Source organism: Lathamus discolor, chromosome 1, assembly GCF_037157495.1.
Source record: "Lathamus discolor isolate bLatDis1 chromosome 1, bLatDis1.hap1, whole genome shotgun sequence".
NCBI lineage: Eukaryota > Metazoa > Chordata > Aves > Psittaciformes > Psittacidae > Lathamus > Lathamus discolor.
This window is the reverse complement of record NC_088884.1, coordinates 124,091,875-124,116,387: the sequence shown is the minus strand read 5'-3', so window position 1 is coordinate 124,116,387 and position 24,513 is coordinate 124,091,875. Positions and strand designations below refer to the sequence as shown.

Sequence of the window (24,513 nt, the reverse complement as noted above, 5' to 3'; positions counted from 1 at the left end):
TCTGTCATCTGAGCTGGAGCTGGGCCATGCTTTCTCAACTATAGCTGTGGGTGCAGAATTCATCACCCAAAGGAGCTGTAGAAAAAGAAGTTCTTCGGCTGTGCTTGAGGAACACATTACAGTTGTAATATTAAAACTAATCTGATGTATTCACCTGTCTCTCTTGCTGTGCATTGCATATGCCCTTTACTTGTAAACAGACTTCAAGATGAAGGGTTTTACTAATTCCTGATTTTTTTCATTGTGCATGTCTTTATAACCAAATGCTCATACATATTCCTATAGTGATTTAATTAATAAAACTATTAAATGCCTTCCATCAAGTATTTTAGACAGTAGCCCTAAGCATTTCTCCACAGATATAATTCTAGAAGTATCGTATTCTGATCGTATTCTGAAGACAAGTACATGAATAGGGAAAAGAAACCCACTTTGTCAGCTGAAAATTGATCAGTTATCAACTCCCAATAGTCAAAACACTAGAAGTCTCAAGTCCATTCTTCATTGACAGACCAATAGCATCTTATGTCTGTACTAAGGGATTCAGGGATAAGAAAATTAATGAGTTTTCTGACAGCCATGAGAGTTTTGTCTCATGAATTATTTAGAGATGACAACTTCTTTTTAGATACTTTAGGTTCAGAAGTTTGTCCCAAGGATTACAAAGTTTCTGTTTTAATCAGGAAATACTGTCAAAAGGGGAAAGCCAAATAACACAGAAGAATTGAATCTGACAGAAATGGTCAACAACTGGAACAGAATTGAGAAAGCATAAAAATAAAAGTCAAAGTATCTGAACCCATATGAAATGGGAGAAAAGACTACTGCAGATATGCATAATGAAGCATTCTTACACTTACTATATACTTATATCTATATACTTACAGGTTCAAATACCATTTATATCAAACTATCTTTCTTTGAAGGGGATTAAGTATATAACTATATCCAGGACACACCATAAATTTCTATTCAACAAAAATCACATTGCTTCAGACTTATCCCTGACCAATGCATTTATTTTAGTGATCAATGGCATCATATAGAATGTATTTTTTAAATTACCAGGAAAAACCTGGTTTCAGCTTGGGATGAGGAAGGGGCAATGGAGGGAGGGAGGAACATTTCATTCAGAGCTGAAAAAAACAAGGAATTTATGGTTCTGATCGATTACAACCTGATGCTTTGAATTCCATGAATTATAGCCTACTCTTTCCCCAACATACAGCATTGGCCTGATTTCTTCCTAGAACTCACTAACTAAAAGATCATTGAAACAGTCAAGCAAATAAATAATTACATCTGTGAAAATGAACTATCAATTTAAAGAAAACCAAACTTTAACTGACTATAAATGTGTAAATGTTCAGCATGTCCACAAAAAAACCCAACACTTCTGAACTACAGAGCTCATACAAATGACAAAGCTGTCATCATCAATCTTATCCAGCATAAGATAGATCCTGAAAATATGTAACAAACTTAATTTGCAGGTCATTTTTAGAACTGGAACATGTCAATACTTATTCTTGTAAAAAGTCAAAAAAAGTGACAATTCCTGCTGGCATTACTAGGCCTACATGAAATGACTAGCTGTGTAGGTGTTCCTAGGAGGAAGTTCTGTTGTGTGCATACACATATTTACTACAAATAACATGTAAACCTCAAAAGCTTCTTGCTAATGTAACACATAAAATCAAAAGTAAAAAAAAAAAAAAAAAAAAATCAAAAAAAATAAAAAGTAACTGGAATATGTCAATACTTATTCTTGTAAAAAGTCAAAAAAGTGACAATTCCTGCTGGCATTATTAGGCCTGCATGAAATGACTAGCTGTGTAGGTGTTCCTAGGAGGAAGCTCTGTTGTGTGTGTACACATATTTACTACAAATAACAAGTAAATCTCAAAAGCTTCTTGCTAATGTAACACATAAAATCAAAAGTAAAAAGCATTACTATATGTAAAGATGGATCTGAAAGACTATGACCAGAGAAACTTGATTACTAGAAAAACATAATATGCTTTAGAGGAGTTAAGCTATTCTAAATGTCTAAACCATTTGTCTTGACAATTCTTCTGCTCACTTTACAAACCATATCACCTATACAATACTCTGATTCATATTACTTGGTAATAGATAAGTTATCAGTTCTTAAAGCTAACCAATGAAATACCATTTCCTTTCAGTTTTGATAAAATATTTTAGCAAACAAACTCTAGTAACAATGCCTGGTAATACAATTTGCTACATGATAGGCATAATCAAGACTCTTCAGATTCCGATTTTCAATGGCTGTCAAAAAACCTGGGGCACAATTCAAATTCCAAATGCCTCTGGTTGACTTCCATTTTGAGAAGGTGGGCTGACACAATTATTTTGTGGTGTGGTTTTATACAAGATAACATATACATTTGTGTATGTGTGTAAACACACAAGAAAAACACTAAGCAAAATTCCACTACTAATACTAGGTGGTATCCTGCCACAAGCAGATTATTATAATTTAGTCTCAATGGGTAATTTCAGAGGCTACTGATGTGCAAATACTTCCTCACATCTTCAGCTTCACTTCTAACATTATTCAGTAATACATGGCCTCAAATGATATAAACTTCCATCTCTGATCTGCCTCACTGAAATTACACTCATAACTAAAAAGACATATTTTTGCAAGAACAAAGTCTTAAACTCTGGTCTTCTGCAAAACATTAAGGAGTGCAAAGTTTGGCAAGAAAGCACTCATAATGTTAAACAAATGTGTAGCATGAAGTGGTAATCTCAGAAGTAATGCAATATATTAAGAAAGAAAAGTGAAAAAAACATACAAGTGCACACAGTACATAATTTCTACCACATTACAACTGGGATTGGAAGAAATGGCAACAAAATTTGAGATAAAAGAAATTACAATTCAGAACAGTATTTTAAGACAGAAGAATTGTTTATGCTTATATAAATAAAACAAATTCAAAGCTACCAGGGAAACTGTAAGGGAAAAGGCCACTCACTTTCATACCAAAAGTGTATTCACTCCACCTAGTCATTGTATGCTCAGAGACACTCATAGGTACACAAGAGTAATTTTCTATACCTGAGAAGAAGTGTGCTTTGAAGCCTTTTTTTGACACAGTGTTGTCAGATCTGAATTCAATCCGCATGTTGTTGTACTGAGAAGTGATAACTTCAGGCACTTCTGTACCGCAGAATTTACCATGTAGTTTAGAATCAGAAGAAAGGCCACTACGAATCTCCACATAATCATATTTGCAAACCTGAGAAAAAGAAAGATATTTTTCCCGAATCAAAAGAAAAGCATGAAGGTGTTTACAAATTTAAGAACTCTGATTGGTGTATGCAGCTAAATAATAGATTAATAGGTTTTGACTTTTATTTTTTTTCTTCACTTTTTCCTGACACTGAAAATATTCATAAATGCTTACAAACATTCACTGATTTGTGTAAGAATATTTTAAGGTCACTGAGGCATGGCTATACTATGCATTACATGCAAAATTGTATTTTGATAGACACTAATCTGTGCTTAGTATTTAAACCTCAAGATGCTCATAGCACTTCCATGTAGTCTAAAAAATTCCAGCATTCTAGATTAAAATCTAGAAATGTTCACCCTAAAAGTTATACCTGCCTTTGTGCTATAAGCCTTATACCCAGAACCTACAAACCTTCTACTACTTGCATCCCATAGATTATTAATTTTTTAAATATTATTTTTCACTTTGAAACATACAAGATAAGTTTTTACCATAACATACTTAAGACACATTCATCTATTGACAAATGTATCAATCTGCATTCTAAAACCATCCATCTTTCTTTAACAGTAGCAAAGCTACAGTTTGGAAGGCTGATGCTGTGATACATGTCATTTCCATTAAAAGGTAAGAAATAAAGTAAAATAACATAGTAAAAAGCCTTATGAAAGACCTACTACTTGTGGTAATACTTCCAATGCATAATCCCTTGGTTGACCTAAAGCCTTCCACCGAAAACTTCTAAGCTTCTTAGGCTCAACTACCAATCATTTAATCAAAAATGTCCCAGTTGTCTTCAATTAACAGCTTACAAGAAAACAGTGGCCCGGAGGATTCGTCCAGAGCTTAGACTGTCCATAAAATCCAAGTTGTATTGGATAAATCACAGTTTCTAGCAAAAAAGAAATGTCAGGGGAACTGGAAGTGAGCTATTGAAAAGACTCTTTTGGCCCTTGGTGCTCTCTCTCCCTATGAAATATGAAATGATTGTCAACATTCCCAACTGGTTTTAATATAGATGTAGATTAAATATTGTTGTTGGAAAAAAATTCATATGTTGAGGAGTTGGAAAGTGACTAATTCACTTGAAGCTACTTTTATATAATATAAAGAACACAGACTCATAAAACTTGAGTTCCTGCCACATGTTGATTTATATTAATTGTAAGATAAATTCATATTAATGCAGGTGATTTTCAAATATAGCTCACAACATTAATAAATCCCAACAATTTCAGCAAAACATCAGTGGTGAGTTTGGATGGTTCCGTATCTTTAGATAAGAAATAAAATGTAATTTCAGATCAGTCAAACTTCCTTCATACTACACTACATTTTAAAAAATTTACAGTTAAATTGAAATTGTAAATTGAAAAATATTAAAATGGTAATATTGTAAAAGACATACTCAACTTATTTTAAGTGGAGCTCCTACAAAAAAAAAAAATAAAGCATTTGCTAAATGTATACATTTTATGCCTGCACTCAGACGCTATGTTAGAATGTTCCAGATACTGCATGTTTCTTCTGATTTCCAAAGGTACCACTCTTAGTACTAATATTTAATAGTATAAAGCTGAGATTTAGTAGCAGAGGAGAGGATCAAGAGAAAGTTTTAAATATTCAAAACCATTAAGTATGTATTTTTCATATCTGCTTAAGTTATGTGTCATATGTGTACAACCTTAGGAAAATTATTTAACTTCATACACTCCAGGTGTCTTTCTTGAAAATCTGGCTGAAGTACCAAGAAAGTGTAGGAAAAATACGTTCTGGTTTGCTCAAATGGGAATTAGATTTTAATTCTTTGGGATTTGTAAGGTTTTATTACACTTTTCTTGTAATAATGGTAACAAAAGACGAGTGTAACATATAAATCATTCAAAATTGGCATTTCATGGACTTCAGAACCTACCCCAAATTATTAAAAAAATAAAAATAAAAAATAAGATCTCACATTGCTGCCTCTGCAAATAATTCTGAGATATTTTTGAGAAGCTATGGCTGGGTTGTTTCTTAGTTTCAAATTAAACTCTAGGTTTTTCCATTTCAGATCTCATGCCCAAAACATGGCCCATCCTTGTATCAAATATGTTGCTACAAATTTGTTTAGTCAGAAATAATGTCCTGGGATTTGGGTTCTTAATACCATGCGAAGAACATCCAGATCAACTCTATGGCTACACTACATTAGGCTACAATGTGGCAGGGGAACTCAATGGTATGACTGAGCAGTGTCTAGGAAGAACAGAGGCTGAAAAGTTGATGTTGACACCCATATACTGATTCTCACCCCAAAAACACTCTGTCCCTCGCTACTTGGTTTATAACTATAGAGCAGCCCTTACCACATGGAGGGTTCTGCCTTTCTCCTCTTCCCTACCTGGGGAAGATATCCCCCATGCCTCCAGGGGCTGCCCAGCTCAAACACTGTTGCTCCTCTTTTATGCCTTATTTCTGGTACTGCTCCTTTTAAAATATCCCCCTCCATGAGATACTTGTGAGTGATTTAAATGCTCCCTCACTCCATCACTAACCACAGCTTATGTGTATTCTCTGTAGTCATACTCTGTAAAGATGATTTGGTTTCTCCAGATTTTCTTCTGTTGAATTCTTTCCAATATGTCTCAGCCATTTGCTGTTTTACTTTGTTGATAAAAAAAAGTCAGCTGAGACTCAGCAGAGAACATTACTTTTAAATTTCTTGTAATACATATACATTTAGATGATATGTAAAAGAGAGCTACTCTCTCCATGTTTGTTTTGAAATAATCCAGAAACAGCCCCAAAACGAAAACAAGAATATCTATGGTTATTGTCAGCATATGAAAGGTCAGCAAGGGTTTTATAAGGCAATATCTATTTTGAAAGCTCGTGAAACTGTTTAGTGTGCAACAGATTGTGCAGCTTTTTGATCACGGTTACTTACTTCATTCCCTTCTAACTCAAAAAACTCAAACTTCATTGAAATTCGGTACTGCGTTGGGGCAACCACCTGCCACACACAGTTTTTGTTTGGAGGATACTCTTTGGGCCACCCTGGTGTGGTTATAGTCCCATTTAGCTTTGTCAGGAGTCCTCCACAAGCAGCTGTAAAATTAAAGGGGAGAGCATTATTATTTGACTGAAACTGCGTTTTACTATAAACAGAAGCATACTAAGAAGATTCAGTCCTCTCATTACTTATACTGCTGTAATGCCCAGACAGAGTAATCGGAATCTTCTTTTATCATACTTGGTGCAAACAAAGAGAAAGAGACAGCTCCTATCTTGAACAGCTTGCAGGTTTGCTAACAGAGATAAGTTTCAGGACTACACAAGGCGTTATCGTATTCATTCTTTTCCCTTCCCTCCAGAGACTCTGGTTATTCTCTCACAGCCTTTCCCATGCAAGTCCTCTGACCCTACCACCCTCCCCAGGACCTTGACCACCCCTCTTCTGACAGACGGGACTACTTAAGATGAGCTTCACATTTCCCCTGCTTCTCCCCTTGATTATTGATCCAGGATCAGCCGTACCTGTCTCAGCTCAGGGATGTATATCCCTCCCATAACCTAGTAGATAGGGTCACTTCTTTGGGATAGCAGTCACATACTCTTCAGTCACAATTACTTTTGCTGAAGTATGGGTGTTCAAGTAATACAAAAAATACTTGCTATTTCTAAGTATATGCCAAAAAGTCACCTTTGTACAATGGAACAAGACTGTATTATGTTTGTGAATGCAGTTCAGATAGCAAAGAATAAACATATTAATTTTTTCCATGTGAGGATTTTTTTATTATTATTTTTTTAAGGAGAGTAATGGGATTTGCAGGGTTTCTTGATCACACTCTGCTGCATTGATACCATCACAGCACTGTGACAGCACTGGAAATCGTCCACAAATCGTCTTTTTAAAGAGCTCAGGTGGGGGGAAGCTCACCTTTTCCCAAATGTTCTGTGCTAACACTGAACGCTTTACAAACTGGCTATTGCTGTCTAGCTGTGTGTCTCACACTACAGCTACTTTATCCAAAACACCTGGGAGAACTCTCCAGTTTCAGGGCTCATTTGGCCAACCCAGACACATACCAGTCTTCTTTCTGGCACTAGGCTTCCCTGGCTTCCTGTGAGAAGGCTTCTTAGTGTACACATAAAGGTAACCCAAATGGGGTGGGAGGTCATGCCTCAGTATATCAAAAAAGGGCCAGGCACTAGAGAATGCATTCCAATGACACAAGATATATCCTCAAATGATCCAGTCTAGGTCAGGATGGCTATTGTTAGATTTCAATCTCTGCTTTTCAATGTCACTCCATTGTTCATTGAAGCAATGGCGTGAAATGTGGAAACATGGGGGGAAAAAAAATAATCTTTAAGCTTCTTAATACTCTTTCAGTGGCGCAGACTTGGATTAGCACAAAGATTAGACTGCAGAGACATATCGGGTGGAGTTTCTGAGTTGGAAGCTTCTACTCTGGTATCATGCGTGAATTAATACAGCTAGGTCACCCCTCAAGAGACCAAATTATAACTGGGATGCAATGCTCACTGTGATAACACAGTGATTTTAATTCAGCAGTTCCAAGTAGTATCTACACACAGTGAATGCTACGTCACATGGAACATACATGCTTTTAGGGGTAGCTCATGTTTTTTGCTCCACACTGCACTACTCTGAGTTACTTCTTTTGCCAGAGCTGCTTTTCTGTTTGGAAAGGAGGAAGAGTTTTCTGAAAGACTAATAATCTTCCCTAATACTCTGACTCAGGTCAGCAGGCAGACTAAACCAAATTCTTTACATAAATTCAGGCTGATGATCAAAGGCCCAGAGATCAAATCTCTCCCTTCATGGCCCCACCTTAGATTAACCTTATTTTCTGCATCCTGACTAACATTCAGATGTCTAAATAATTTATTTTTTTTTTTTACCCAAAGTGGTCATTACTAAAGCAGGGGGGGGAACAATACCAACAAAAAAAAAAAAAAAAAACCCAGCTTGATGAGAATCACAATCTAACATGCTCACAGTCTATGTCCAAGTTCACAAAGCCAAAACCGAAAGAATAAAAAGTGAAAAGAAACTGAATAAAACTACCCCAAATTGTGACAAATCATGAATTAAAGCTAAGGGAAAAAAAAAAAAAAGAAGAAAAAGAAAAGAAGAAAAAGAAAAAAAAAATTGAAAAGAAAAAGAGAAAAAGATGAAAAGGAAAAGAAAGGAGAAGAATGGAAAAGGGAAAGGGAAAGGGAAAAAGGAAAAGGAAAAAAGTAAACAGAAAGGGAAAAGAAAAAAGAAAAGGAAGAGGAAAAGAAAGACAAGACACCAGTGAATCATATCAACCATAACTCCAGGCACTCCAATTTTCAAACTCCATTCACTACTCAAACAGATGAACTGAAATAAGAATAATCTGTGTTATCTCTGAATTTATTGATGTTTATGATTAAAAATCAAACAATAATTGGTGCATAATGATCAAGAGCTTTTGCTTCTTTCCTTTGATACGAAATATGTACAGAATACAAAAGCTTATCTCAGCCTAATCTTCTGTTTACACAACTTCATCTTACCAGGTTTTTATTTCTCCAAATGATTATTTGAACATGGTTTGCTCACCCTGAAAAGCAGAATTTGTTTCCAGCAAGGAAACTCCACAGTCTGACTGGGAGTGGGGAGGATTCCTCTGAGCTTTGATCTAGATTAAAGGATCCTGCACTTTAAACCTGCCAGCTCCCCAGTCCCACCCCAATCAGAGGTGGTCAGAGGGATTGTTAAATTCAGAGACAGCAGTGCATTGCTCTGCTGATAATTGTCTCCTTATGCATGGTGGGAGAATTTGCTTTAGTGAGTATGAATAATGTAATAAGCGATTTAGGAAGGTACAAAGTCCAGCTCTGCATCACTCCTGATAGACTAACAGCAAAGCCTGTCAAGCTAAATTAGTGACAAACATCCAAGGAACATGACTGCTGTGGACAGACATGACTTCGGCACCACTACTTAAAAGGGAGCACTGGTTTCCCAGGTTGGGTACCACAGATTTCACACTGCTAGGAGAGAGCATATGAAAAGTATATCATTCCATTCTGCAATGGCACTCTGTGAGGTTTAGGAGCCCATAAAACAGCAACGCACTGTACCTTCACAGCTCTTTTTGTCAGGACCAAGTTCGTAACCAGGATCACAGGCGCACTGGTAACTGCCCAGAGTATTTACACAGCGCTGCTCGCAGCCACCATTGTCAGGTTTGGCACATTCATCTTCCTCTGCCAAGACAGGGAAGAACACAAAAATGTGTTAAATAATTACCTTCCTCAGCTGTAATTCCTGGATCAGTATTAACTCAGAAAGCTGTATGCATGCCATTATAAGGTACACTACATAACACACTGCAGTTGCTGACTAAAGGATTTTTAAATGCTAAGGAGATCTGCAGTGGAGCAAATAAACAAAATGTCTCTTCTGAGGTTTGGGTGGGGTTTTGTACAATACCTACTGACAGATGCAGACCTAATTTATAAGCACTTTGTGGGCAGCATGCAGTAATTGAGACACCATAATCTAAAGGTTGTATAAAGTATTGAAAGAAAGACTGAAAATCCACAGCAGGGTCACTTGAAGGGCACTCTATCTCCCACAGAATCAATCTGTGCATTATCCCAAAGTCATACTCAAAAACAGATTAACAGAATCCTCAAATCCCAGGTTTTCATTCTACTTATATTAAAGGGAACAAGATGCATCAGGAATGGGGGAGGGAAAGGAATAATATATTTTCTGTACTAGTTCTGAAGTATACCCATGAGATTCATTGTTAAAATATTCCTCAGATGTTGAAATATTGTTTCCTTATACCAGGACAAGTAATTTCTAAGGAACAAAATAGAGCTCCTACTCTCATGTCTACAGCCTTCAAGATTATAGTTGTCTATATTGAAAACTAACCGGGTGAGAAAAGAACCAGCTTGTGCAAAAAGGTTCTCTTGATGGTATGACCTGTATTAGGGGTGTCACCATAACCTCACCACTGCTGGTGGCTTTCCCTGTGCCATGGGCAGTACATGGTGGGAATTACTGCCCATGCACCAAGTGCTGCAGGTATCACTGCAGTTGTACCACACACCCCCCAAAACTGGAGGAAGACTGTGAGGCCATTCATCACTATGATTTCTCAGCTGTTTTCTGGTGGGTTTTTTTCTTGCTTACAGGAACCTACAAGTTGCTACAGCAGCCTAACACAGCAAAGAGATTAGAAAAACCACATTTAGACAAAAGAAGGAAAAAAAAAAATGACCTGTATATGATTATACTATTTAAATTCGTATTTGATAACATAATGATCAAAAAATCCATTTTTACAAGAATATATATGTTTCAAAAGTGTTTCAAAACTATGGTTATTATTTGAATGGAATAGGAAGTTGCACTGAGTATGTTTCTTGATTCTTTAAACATATTTTACAAGGAGATTCAAATACCTTTACTGTTTTGTATTGGTAAAACATTATGCCCAGGTAAAAAATATACTAGAGATAGCATAGAAATGATGTTAGTTAAAATAGGTTGAGAAATATTATTAATACCCTGTGGGGGTTTTTTTGTTCGTTTGTTTTTTCCTAGTAAAAACACAAGTGCTAAGCAGTTCACAGCTCCCAAAACATGCTTTTACATTTACCTTTAAAAAAGTTAGCTGCAAACCCTGCTTTGTTAACAGTTCCATCAGAAACAAACTTCATCCACAGGGTATTAGAGGTAGATCTAATGTCTTCTGGTTTGTCATAGCCACAAAAGTGACCAATTAAAGGACTGTTTTCATTTGTTCCATCTCGAATTTCCAAGTAGTCATATGCACAGTTATCGTGTCTTTCAATCTGTAAAAGAAACATTTTTTAAAGTGACCTACTTCAACTTGACCATAAATATCAAATATCAATCAGAAAATAAATAGCATTTTCAAAGTTAAGGTTAGGATTCTCTGGAATTCAAATATCAGGAAGATGAACAATCGTCACTGGGCTCATTTTAACTATACTTGTTTTCTACAAGAAAAATTGTTGAGAAGTTACACAGGACAGAACAGACTAATTGGGAAAAAAATAGCTAAAAAAGACACTCTCACCTCTAAGCTTCCCCATGTTCCATCATATTCTTACTCTGAGCTCAAATAAAGTCCTCTTTTCTCATGTACACTCAAGTACATAAGATTAATGGTTCAACAACACAACAGGTCAGAAGGATTGATTTGTTTTGAAATATTAAAATGCTCAATTTTAATTAATATGAATAAGTTTTTTAGACATTATCAACCTGTGCTATTTCAGGTGATGATCAATATTTTACTTTCTTCCTCTAAAAAAATCTATCGTTCAACTAAATGGCTGAACTTTGAGTCAGGTTTAGGGATGGCGGGGCAGGACCACAGTCAGGGAGAAGGGGTTGAAGAAGCTTCAAATCTAATTCAGCTTCTGTTCTGTTCTGTTAAAATGATAAAGAAGTCAAAATCAAACCCAGAAAAATCCACAGCTCATCTCCAGACAGTGTTTTTCTTGCACATAAGCTGCACAGTTAGTACAAGTGGCTGCTGGTACTCTGCTCTAATTGTTCAGAATACCAACACTAAGCTCAGTAACCACCACAGACTAAGGAGGTTTGAATTAGCACATTAGGATTAATTCTTATTTTATGGCAGAGGGAAAACTGGGGGAAGGGGTTGTTTGATTTTGCTTCATTTTAATAGCATCAAAATATGGCACTTACACACAAAATTTGTCTGTCTTCTTTCCAACTTTCCAATTCTTCAAGCATTTACATATGTAATTTTCTCCCACTCATTTCTCTGGCACAATCCATATTGCCATTTACCGTAATTTCTTAGCTGTTTGTTCAGGAATTGCTTTGAGCCAGAGTTTGGGAAATGAGTGAGAAAAGTTATGAGGATCTGGGATGCAACCTCTCACTGCTGACTTCAATGGCGATTGCATGTTCACAACTAATGCAGTCAGACATGTGTCTACCTGAGCACTGATAAGTTTTTGACACTGTAATACCTATTCCAAATTTTCATTAATCTAAATAATTAGGTTTAAACACGACATCATATTCCAACTTGAAACAAACTTTGTCTTCTTGTTTCAGCAAAAGAAGTCATACTGCACTCTGATGTAGAAAGAACTGACCTGTTCCAAAACCCACTAATATCAATGAAAGAACTGTGTATTTTCCTCAACATGTCTGTGGTAATTTCAATACTCAAGGCTTTTAATTAACATCTGGTTTTGCCATGTTTCCATGTTCTATGGGGCAATATGGAAATTATGATTTTTTCACAGGCCAAATGCTGCTCTGAGTTACACGTACCAAATTCCCATTAAGTGGAACTGCTAGTTTCTTTTCTGAGAATCACTCTATTTTTTGGCAGAAGACAACACCTAAAAATACATTCTGTATAGTGGTAAGTTGTAAACTTCCTAAGACTATAAAAATCAACTAACTTACAAAGTGCTATTGATTTTCAAGAAAACAATTTGAAAGGTGGCATTCAACAATATTCATATATTTTTAGTGTGCTACTTCTGTGAGTGATGTCATTATTTTTACCAATATTATTATATTAAGAGAATAAATCACCACATCTCCATATAAACTAACGGACAAGTATTGTGTTTCTGAGAAATTATGGCTGGTGTTAAGGCACTTAGTAACCAATGAAAAAGAACTGGTTTAAATATGTTTTGCTTATCTGTACCTCAGGTTTGAAGATGTCGTGGCACTGTCATTTGGGAACACTGCCATACAAAGATCTCTTACACTTGCAATAGTCTCTTATTCTTCCTACTACAAGGATAGAAAGTCTTCTCAAGTTAATGAAAGGACTCTCAGTGAGTTTAGTTGTAACTGGACTGATTCTGTAAACCTTATTTACCAGAGCATTAAAATTCCACAAGATTGATATTACATGTGGATGAGGAAAAAAAATGCAAAATGTTAGCAAATGCAAAAAAAGGCATAAACAAACAGGTTTTACAGAAAAATGCACTGCTTACAACAGAGTTAAAGATACCATTGGCTCCTTCAAGAAAACACAGAATTTGAATGGCATTAGAGAACTAAGTTGAAAAAATGACAGAAAAATTCCTAAGATAGACACATCAGCAGAGGAGAACACTAATAAATCTCCTGGTGAAATGGAAAGCCAGAGAACTTCTCACTACCTATTCTCAAAAAATAAAAATTATTCCTTATACACCATTTCAGATTTGAGAAAAACAAGGATAGTAGCATTCCCCGAACAGAAAAAATACATATCTATAACAAAAAAAAAAAAAAAAAAAAAAAAAAAAAGAAGAGTGAATCTGTGGGCAATCGTATTTCAGGAGAAATCTTCTAATTACTTTTTTTCATTGTTAATTTATTTGATAGAGCCAAATTCCAGTACAGGTAAACATATCTGACACAGGTCACTGACTTTAGTCATAAATGATGGGATATATGCCTAGTGGAATTAGAAAATCAGATAGATTTTATTCCCTGACTTACGTAAAAATAATTTAAATGAACTCTATCTACACAAAGATTAACAGAGCCACTCAAATGAGGAAGATTAATATGGCTCAGCTCTACAAACCCTCTGGATTGCCTTAGCTTGTGAGACTGTGTGCCAACAAAAGTTCTTAAAAAAAACCCCAAACCTGCTAATTTTCGAAGAACAATATAAGAAAGGTGACTCTAACAATGAAGCAAAAAGATGAAGTTACCAGTTGCAACATCTCTTCTGACATCTAGATACTGGGAAGTGTAGCTGTCCATCAGGCAGCCAAATAAGAAAAGGTAATCCCACACTCAGTGGAAAATGCGTTGCCCACAGCAGGCAAAACACGATGACTCACTGATACAGTTTGAAATTCTCAGCTTCTCTAGTGCTTTCATTTCAGAGTGAAGGTTATTTATACAGTTATTTTTTCTAGCATTACATATGGATAATGAAAATTCCTCTTACTTAACTGTACCTTTCAAAGGACAGAGAAGTAATTTTCTCACAAACACGCTGCAATAACTCTTTGGCCTGACATTTACTTTTTTTCATCTCAGCTGGCATGAAGAACTGTGATTTTTAAACATTTTCTTTTACTGGGCAGTGCACCAAGGATTCAGTCCAGAGAGGGACTTAGTACCAAAAACCAGAACACCTACGTTCAGGCACTTGGACCTATGGTGAATGTCTAGGCAAGGCACTTCAGAGCAGTTTCCAAAGCAACTCTCATGCTCATTAGGGAGCCCTGTGGACGAGCCAGTAAGAAACGCTGCAAAGACAGATATAACAGAAGGCTTGTGCCTTTCTGGGACACCTTAGGTTGGTGCTCAAGGGCATCTTGCCACTCTGGAATCACAGCTCAGACTCTCCCTGGAAAAGCATGTACCTTTCAAGTCCTTACTGTTGGAATATTTTTCTTTTTTTCCCTTTCATAATACATCTAGCAGAGGCACTAACTTGAGACTACCACTCAACTTTACCTCTGCTCAGTTTCCTTTTTCTTATTATGAGGTGTCAGTCCACATGTTCCACCTCTAGAGAGTGCCATAATACTAAATACTCTGCGGGAAGAACTGGATGTTTCTTACAGCCTCAACCGCTAGCCTACTAAGTTGTGTCCCTTTGCTTGTAATTATTTTCTATATGGTGATGCAACAAAAACATGTCACCTTCACATTTTCAAATAGTTCATAATTTGGTGATTAGAAGAAGATCCTGAAAGATATGAAAAGACGGAAGTTTGATTCTCCCAGAAGTGATAATGAAATATCAGTTCATGCAACAATGTACCACATATAGATCAACACTGAGCATCTGCATAGAGATCAAATGCTACGGCAAGTCTCTTATGCAGAGGCAGAGCACTATTTCTTTTGGGATCACACTGAAAAATACTGAGCATCAATGGCAGACTAGAAAAACTCCATGTCTAGCCTGTAAGTTATATAAAGTTACCGAAAACATTGGTCATTTTCAACAGTGCTTAAAAAGAGCAATTGGCATGTTATGTTACGTAATTTTGAGACAGGCAGAGTCTGAATAGCATTTGGAAAACTCTTAGGACAGGGAGAGCTGATCTTTTCTGCATTAGACCCAACATTAATTCAGGATACGAAAAAGAGAAAATTAAGTAGAACCTATGAATTTATTACAACTTCCATTGCTTATTTTAATAATTACTGATAAAGTCCCAAACCCCTGTTATATCATGCTGAAACCTTTCATCAGTTATAGCAAAACTTGCCATACCCCTGACATCTGTCTGTAAGACCAAAATTACAGTCTGGAAATTACATCTATATTTATTATACCTGTGTTTATACCTATGTGCACCATAAAGCCAAGAAGTTTATATTTTAAAAAGAAGGGTTCTTCATGTCATTACTTCTGAAGTATATTCAAATAAAACAACTGAACTCAAAGTATGTTACTAAATTTATCTATAAACTTCAAGACAGAGTATCGTATATGCATAAAAGATGTGTGAAAAATTTTTCTTTGTTATACAATAGTTTACCACTGTTTAACAATGTTATGCACAGAGGGATGTACACTAAAGACATGCAAGTATGACTCATCATGGCTTTTTTCTTCCCCCTCTAAATATAGGTTTATAAACTGAAGTTAAGTGGGCAGGGTTTTTTCCCCTCCTTCTCAAAACAGAAGTCGAAAAAAACCCACAGTGGTTTCTTTTCAGATAGACCTTCCTTTTTAACAATAAGATTCGGCAAAAATTTAAAAATCCCAATTACTTAACAGAGTTTTAAAGCATCCTTGCTGAACTGGATTATATATTTGCTAAACTGCAACTATTGTCAGTATTTCTAATTCAACATTCTAATTCAAATAGCACAGAAAACATGAAAAACCTTTAATGTTCTTCAAAATTTCTGCAGAAGGAAAGGTTTGACAGAAAGTAGAATTAGATTCTGGAGCTTATTTTTCATAGAGAATTCTTAAATTCACTTAGAGGTTTAATGAGCATTCCCTTAAAGGTCACTGTTACTTAGCCACTGGATGCTTTTCTGAGATCAGTTAAAAGGCCTTACCTCAAATGCTTGAAAGGTTAATCCAACATTGTAGTTCTCTGATACTGTTATTTTCCACACACATTCCTTCATTGGTCTGTAGTCATCAGGATAATTGGGAGACTGGATCTGGCCTTCATTTTTGTGGATTTCACCTCCACAGATAGCTGATAAAAGCATAAAATTCTTACTGCCAATAATAACATTTTCTTTTCCCCATACTCAAATTGACATTTTATGCTCCCCTTTTAAAACTAATGATAAGATTATTCTTGAGACGCCTTTAAACGTCTAAGAAGGACAAATTGTTAAAACCACAGTCCATTTAAACCTCTATATATTTTAGTTAGTGAATATAATTCAGCATTTCTAGTAGCATTAAACATGTCTACAAAGTTCAGGAACACTTTGGAATCATAGATAATCTGAATCTATACATTTCACAGAATATATTTTAAAGCTCCAAATTATTTAATTTTACTTTTTGCTCACCTTTGAAATACATTTAATAAACATTCTTCATTTATATTTACTAACTTTTAGAAAGAGATGAGACAGAAATCTCAAATTTTATAATTATCTGTGCATTTTATAATTATCTGTGCAATTTATCACTTAAAACTTATACTGAATTTTAAAAAAATAGCTAGTATAAATAAACAATATTTTCATGAAAAGTAAATGGGCCTTTAAGGGCCCACACTGATAATCATGTAAATATCAACTGAATCTGTGAATATCAACTAAATCATACAGTTTACTACCATAGATCCAATATTTAAGAAAACAGGCTCTATTTTAAACAGGTGAATGCTGACTTGCTAATAGTGTGTGCGAGTGTCTCTAGTGAGTAATCCCAAAGCATACAGAAAACTTCAGTCATGTTTTTTCTGAAGAATAAACAGAAAAAAAGAAATCTTTCCACACACTAAGCACACGAACACACACATTTAGTTAATTGAATGATTGGTAAAAACCACTTATGAATATTATCATAGGTATGCCTGGAAAAAGAGTTCGAATAAAATTTGAAGACATGAAAAGTTTCAGAATGTCCTGTCTAGTAAGTTAACACCTGCTGTCTCTTTTTAGTAATAATATACCATTTTTGTATTAGATTATTTCTGTCTTTTTTTAATACATAAAGGTATCCAGTTACTATTTTTTCCTCTGTAATCAAGTCATTTTCGACGCTGTAAGAGGCTTACCTTCATAGATTGCTGCAAAACCTTTCCCAACCCAGTTGCTGCTGCTGCGGAACTCGATCCACATCCTACTGTCCGAGGATGAGAGGACTTCTGGCAGTTTGTCACCACAAAACCTGCCTAAAAACATGCAACCAGTAACTGCATTTTCTGCCGCCTCTGAAGCCAAACGCTGCAAACATTTATACAAGTGTTTAACATTATAAACAGGAGTAGCATAACCAACTCAGTGGAACTATTCACATGCTTATGTTTAAACACGTGTTTCTGCAGAGCATGACCTAATACACAAGGATTGTATTATAAAGCATTCAGTACTTCTTTTCGTTGTAGTCAGGATCACAAGTCTAAGTATAAAAACTCAGGGGAATTAAGTAGAGAAGTTATCATTACATATTGTTTCCATACATACAAACCTGGGCATTTTGGAGGGGGAAAGTGAGTACTAATCTTTAGAGAGGAACATAATCTAGCTCACAGTAATACCACTCATTGTGTCTAAGGACTGAAGAGATTTAAAAACTAACAATCAAATGACCCTAGACTATATTATCCTCTTAAATTCAGCCTAGGTAGGTGAAATTTCTGTTTATCTAGGTGACAGAGAAGGGAACAAGAGAAAAGAATAATTACGATCTGGTCTTAATTGTTTCTTCTTTTCTTTTTAAGGCCAAAAGAATAGGCACCACTGTTAAAAAGCTGTTCTCTGTTCCTGCCTCCTATTCTTTTTTTTTTTTCTTTTTTTTTTTTTCTTCTCCCCCCCCCGATTATTAAACTGTGGCTGTTAGGATGCTAACAAATAGCTTCAGTGCTCATTCTAAAAACAACAAAACTGACCCAAAAGTTGGAGACATTCATGTTTACTATGGGCCTGAAATCTCCAGTTTCAATTAGAGGAGATCATGGGATATCAAACTGACCTGAATTGGGCAGTGCCATTATGGGCTGTGAAATCTCCCCACCAACTTCTGAATTAAGAAAAGAATGGCTGCAGCTTCTGGCATATTAATTGCAACTCTAAAGTCATTATTGCTTTGCCTGTCTTTTCTCTGCAAGACCAGGGAAGGACATGCAAAGTAGAAGTAATCTTCTATTCCTAATTTTGAAAGTACAAGAACAGAGCTCATAAGTACAACTCTAGAGTGGGTGCTCTCACCCACAGTGCATGTGCTCATCATGTGCTCTACGGGTGTCCCATCACATGCTCTAAAGGTTTTTCTGTGTACTCTTTCTCCATTTCCATGAACAGAAGTATGGCAACTTCACACTTCAATATCCATAAGCAAAATAAAAAGTTGCATGTTTTGTAGTTTTCATCTTTCCACACGTGCAGCTGAGTAACAGCTAGATGCAACGAAAGGAAGGCTGAAGGCTTGAAGTGAAGGCTTGAAGTAAAATAAACTACTTATTTGAGGCCATTTAGAGGTTTCTTCCCATCACCAAGTTTAGATACATTCTAGACACCTATAATCCAACAGGTTTGTTCTGGGTTCAGCAACAAGCAAGTCCACTGAACTCCATGAGTACGGTAACTATGGATAGTTGCATACCAAGCAGAGGTGATTTTCTCCAGTAGCCATCTCTTACTTCAATATAATCGTACCAACAGAGACTGCTCTTGTAAAGGTCCATGGTGGTGAAGTTTAAAACAATCTGCAATCACAGAACACATGATTAAATCACATGTGGTTAATACTAGAAAAATGATCACAACAACATTCTGCAAAACTAAAGTCAGAGTAGAGTGGTTACCTGTAACTGGATTCTAACCACTTAGACACTTAACCAGCCTCTCAGTTTCTCATAGGAAGTAAAAGTTGTCTGGGAACGTTAAAAGTTTTTTATTTAATCTTAAATATTTGAGGGGTTTCAAGACCAACAACTCATTAATTCCTTACTTATCCTCAGCTTATCACTGAGAAATAAAAATTTGAGAATGCTAATAAAGCAATATAATGGGTAAATATAGTTTTAAGTATGTTATTTGATAAACTTCCTGCCAATTCTTCTTCCATTCAATTCTAACTACAATCAGCACTGACAGTTGTAAAAAAAAAAAAAGTTGTTTTATTTTGGTTTGTGTTTCCATTTACTACTGTTTTGATAGATAATTTACTTTCAGACAAGTTAAACATTGACAATAGTGGAGAGTAATGCTGAAGACAGCATCACTGAAACAAACAGTACATATTCCCTTAATGACTCTTTATGAAACTGTAATAAAACTCTTTACACAGAAATCTGAGTTCTGTGTATTTCTGGAACTTTTGAACTTGGACTTGCAATTTTATTAAGCACATCTGTAAATAGACATATTTTCAATACTTAATACCTGGACTATCCTAGACCGTTACATTATTCCACTTTGGTTTAGAAGTACTGAACTGCCATAAACTTATGCTTTTTACAGATACACCTAAATCCAGTGAAACAGCATGAATTGGAAATTATTTTTTAATATAAAATATGAGTGATTTTTAATCTTCTTGTTTGGAATTATCTCTGCAATTGCAGGACATGATCCTAAGACTGACCATCTGAGCACCCAAGTGGTTTTATATTTAGCTTCGATCCTAGGAACTCAAAACTGAAACCTGCTATTATAAAGCAAACATGAATTGCTGCACAGTAGCAAATACCTTGCACTGCAAAATATATCTCCATGGAAGCCTAGGAAGCAGCTGTGAGTGTCAGCTGAAAGGAGAGGAATTTACCCTTAGTCCAGCTGCAAGAAGGAAATACAACACCATAACTGGAACAATGGGCCCAGAGTGTCAGATGGGATGGTTTACTTCCACCTCCTCTGAAGGCATCAATTGTCTCTCCAACCACAACATACTACATTATTAAACCAGACAGGCAGAACTTTTTCAGACTGTTTAATTTTAAGAAGATAAGAACTATTGGAGGAAGCTAATTTAAAGATAACAAAGCTTAGTTGTTTGGGTGCATAGATGGTAGAGAGTCACAGTAAGACTTCAAACAATGTAAAATGGAGGCAGTCTTTCACAGTAAAAGGCTATGTGTCTTAACATTAGGCTAGCAGGGGTTTTCCTTTCACTTACTTTCCACAAAAAGTAACTAAATACATCCATATGACCAATTACATTCTCAAGAATCCCCTTTGTTTTCAGTGGAGAATGGGAAACTTTCTGAGTTACTCTTAAAAGCCGTATCTTCCTGTATCCCCCAGTGCAGACACTGCTGACTCTTTGGGTGGAAGACCAAACTCACAGGTGATTCTATTCTGCTTTTACCTTTACTACCATGATGCCATGGGAAACAGAAAACATCTGTAAGGCTACACATAAAATCCAACAGCCAGAAGTCCTGTACAGTGAGGCACATTATGCTGGCAGCCACAGCTTTGTGGGATGAAGGTATGGGACACGAATCATGCCAAGGACCATCAGGACAGCACTGAATAAATGAATACTTGTTCTGATGGTTAAGTATGGCCAAACATTTATATCCAGAAGATGCTACCACATCCACAAAACCTGCAAAAGTGTTGCTTAAACAGCACTGTGCCTCTAACACTATGTTCTCCACAGGCACATCCTGCAAGCAGCTTTGGTATGTCTTTAGCACATGCAACAAATATAGCCTGTCCTCTCTATTTGCCCTCTTCCTTCTGTCATTTTAGGGCCAAAAAGGAGGCAAACATTTAGTCTCAGATCTATATGCAGAGAAAGTTCTGCTTCAATGTTAGTTTATATATTTTATGTTAACTCGTGCTCAGGTTCCCACTGGCACTCTGATTCATAAAGACCTATAACAATGAATAGCCGAATTATATTGCAGGCTTCCTTCCTGAGCTTAGAAATGAAAACGGATTAATGTGAAATAAGACACAATTGCTGTGCAATCCCTTCTCAGTGTTGCAATAGAAATTACAGTATAAATTAATATACTTAAGGAAAACATGTTCCTTATACTTAAGAAAAATGTTCCTTATACTGAAAGGTCTGCAATAATAGATATCCTAATACCAACTTTTCAAACTTCTTCTAGCTCACATGCACCCTTTCCCAGATGTCTAACCCACCAGGCGTTTTGCCTTTACTATTCAGACAGTCCTTCAGGAACACGTACTGAAGAAATAAACAAACAAATACCACCAGAATTCAAACCCCACCCCCTTACCATATTATTCTCCATGAGAAATATGCAGATCTGGCTAAAAGTACAGTTATTCATATGCCTTCCCCTGCTTCAGTTTTTTATTACATTTATAAGTGCTATTTGAATCTACCTCTGATGATGGCAGAAAGGTCCTGTATATTCTCTCATTCACACAGCAATTCTGTCTGTCCTTTGCAGACTGTTTCTTTTCTAATTTGTCCTTCAAATAAAGAAGCCTCATCAACCACAAAATTTTTGTTCTACTCAGCTCATCCACTTTGCAGTTCAGATTCCTTCTAAACTTTCCTTTCTTTTTTTCCTGAGTGTCTCAGACAGGTATGTCTGTATCTTGCTGTACTACTTGAAAACCCTACTGCCTGCAACAGTCTCCTTGTCTTTTTCCACTCATGCCCACCTCACCACAGTAGTGCCGGCAAATGGGCTCGCAAAGGGGAGCCTTTTTCTCTGCCCAGATGAGATGCAGACGGATGGTTTAGGTTCAGGCTACCTTCCACATCTGCTTAAGCTAACCCAGCTGGCTCTGTTGGAAGCAACTTATGGAAGCCACATCCTATAGCTCCTTCATTGGCTCAGCTGTGCAGAGCCTTGAGGTCTCTCACCAGTCCAGCCACAAGTTTTCCATTTTTCATGACACAGCTGAAACATCATATTTCTCTGTTCTATGTTTGGAAATTTGCCTTTTTAAAAACCCTAGCTGCCAGGACAGAGTTGGGAAAAGAATGGTTTTACTTTGGTGCTATCATGCCATTGTCTCAAAAGTGCTGCTATCTAAATGGAAACCATTACAATTTAATAAGCCTCCTCAATAGCCCCTGCCTTTGAAACTAGATGAAATAACCTTCACAGCCTTTTCTCACTCTGACAAGCCAAGGTATTTGATGACACAGCAATTCCTTAACATTGACCAGAATTCATTAGCTGTACATAGGCAGAACCCCAAGTCTGTCACAGCATGATTTCTGGTTGGGAACCAAACAAGTATAAATATATTTAAGATTCTGATTTGCAATTCTGGAAAGCATTAAATAGAGCTAACCAAGGCAGAGCTTGTTCAAGGGTACAGGATGGCTGAAATTCTTCATAGGAAAAACAATCAATGGATATTTGTCAGCACAATCAAGGAATTATTGCTTACACAGCAGATTAAATTGTGCTACTGCAGCTTCTGAGAGAATATATCATACCTCCTACTACCTGGGGTAAGAAAGCAAAAAATATATCGCAAACACCAGTTAGCATTAAGTTTTCTGCAGGTGGCATTTTTCCCCATGTCAACCAAGGATTTATCTATCTGTCCTATTTCATCATTCATGTAAAACACTAAGGGAAGTAATATAACCTACTCAAAAAGGCGAATTCAAAAAAACCACACTGGCACAGTTGCAACTCCCCATGCCAACAAAATTTCTACACACCAGAAGGCGGGGTTCATCCTGGCACAAGGCATACAGTATTACTAACATCATCCTCCCCCAGAGATTTTTCTGTGTATAGATATATTGTGTACAAGTCTTAAATCTTGAGAGCAAGTAAAAGGTGAATGAACTGCCTTGTTTTAGTAATAGGGGTGGACACATTTTAGGTTGAGCTGCCAATTTATGATGCCTATCAATAAACGGAATGCTACAGCTAGTGCATACCCCTGCAGTCCAATCCTTCTTGAATTTACTGCCATCAAAGATCAGAAGTGTCTGTACTTGCAGAAAGCAGCATGGATAGAAGTCCTCCAAACTATGCTCAAACAGCACAATGTAAAATCTGAATAAACAAGAGACAAGAGCTAGACAATCTGGACTGATGCTTTTTCAGTTTATTTTTAGGTGACTAAAGTGCTCACTGACATTTCAGAACATGATGTGATGTACTTATACATACTCTAACCTCCACACAACATTCTCGAGATCTATCAGGGTCAAATCAGCAAACAAATGAACAAAAATTTAAATAATCTTTTATATTCCCTGCATAATGTGAATATTACCCTGAATGAAACACACAATAGCTAAGATTTAGAGCTCGTTCCTGCTATCTCCTATTCACATCAAGTACTTGCTGCAAATAGGTCCATTATCTCAAGACAGACAATATCCTATGGGAACAGCACCGACAAAACAGACTTTTTGACATTAGCACAAACACCATTTAATTCATTCTTGCAGAATTATATGGAGACTAGGAGAGCTGGAGGTCGGAACAGGGCACAACAGACATGACTCATCACATCAAATTTCAATCAGAACATTCTGTTAAGTCTTTTTCCCCATTTGAGAAAGGGGGTAAGAAGGGAAGGGAGCCAGTTTTCTTACATTGCTGATTTCAAGATACGGGCTTTCCGCCATTAAGCTTTGGTACAGTTCTAGCGGTGGTTACAGTCTCAATGGTATTAGAAATGTATCATAATTACACTAATATCCACAGATAGGCTTACATAAAGTTGGAGTATGCTATGAATATGTAAGTGTGACCATTTTCTAACTCATACATTAATGCTGTTTTCAAAAGCTAATAATACTTGTAGATGAACTCTACAATTTTAATTTTTTTTTACTTTGGAATAGAGAAGAAACCTAAGCCAGTTCTGTTGTAATCACAGCAGCATCTAAGAAGCCACACAAATAGTGGGGACATAAAATTACCTATCTAGATCAATCTGCATCTTTTATGCAAAGTTTCTCTTATTCATCTGTTTCCATTTGTTCTTCCTTGCCAACCTGCAGAGCCACCCACGCCCTCCCAGCACCGAGTGTGTTTATTTTTCCTCCTGTCCCTGGCTCTTGCCCAAAGGAGGGCAAATGCTTTCCAAATGACTGTTTTCATCCCCCACAGTGGCAAATGCTCTTACAGC

At 36.4% G+C, this 24,513-nt stretch overlaps 1 protein-coding gene across 14 annotated transcripts in view; it reads right to left on the bottom strand.

The window, feature by feature from the left end:
• TLL1 (tolloid like 1) overlaps positions 1-24,513 on the bottom strand; it is a 151,035-nt gene that overhangs the window by 17,847 nt on the left and 108,675 nt on the right. For all 14 annotated transcript variants that reach the window (XM_065694047.1, XM_065694085.1, XM_065694037.1 and 11 more), the window contains 7 exons: positions 19,073-19,175; positions 17,526-17,642; positions 16,339-16,484; positions 10,934-11,129; positions 9,399-9,524; positions 6,202-6,362; positions 3,092-3,272 (listed from right to left, as the gene is read on the bottom strand). In XM_065694047.1, coding sequence (XP_065550119.1) covers positions 3,092-3,272; positions 6,202-6,362; positions 9,399-9,524; positions 10,934-11,129; positions 16,339-16,484; positions 17,526-17,642; positions 19,073-19,175 — 1,030 coding nt within the window. The remainder of the gene's footprint in view (positions 1-3,091; positions 3,273-6,201; positions 6,363-9,398; positions 9,525-10,933; positions 11,130-16,338; positions 16,485-17,525; positions 17,643-19,072; positions 19,176-24,513) is intronic.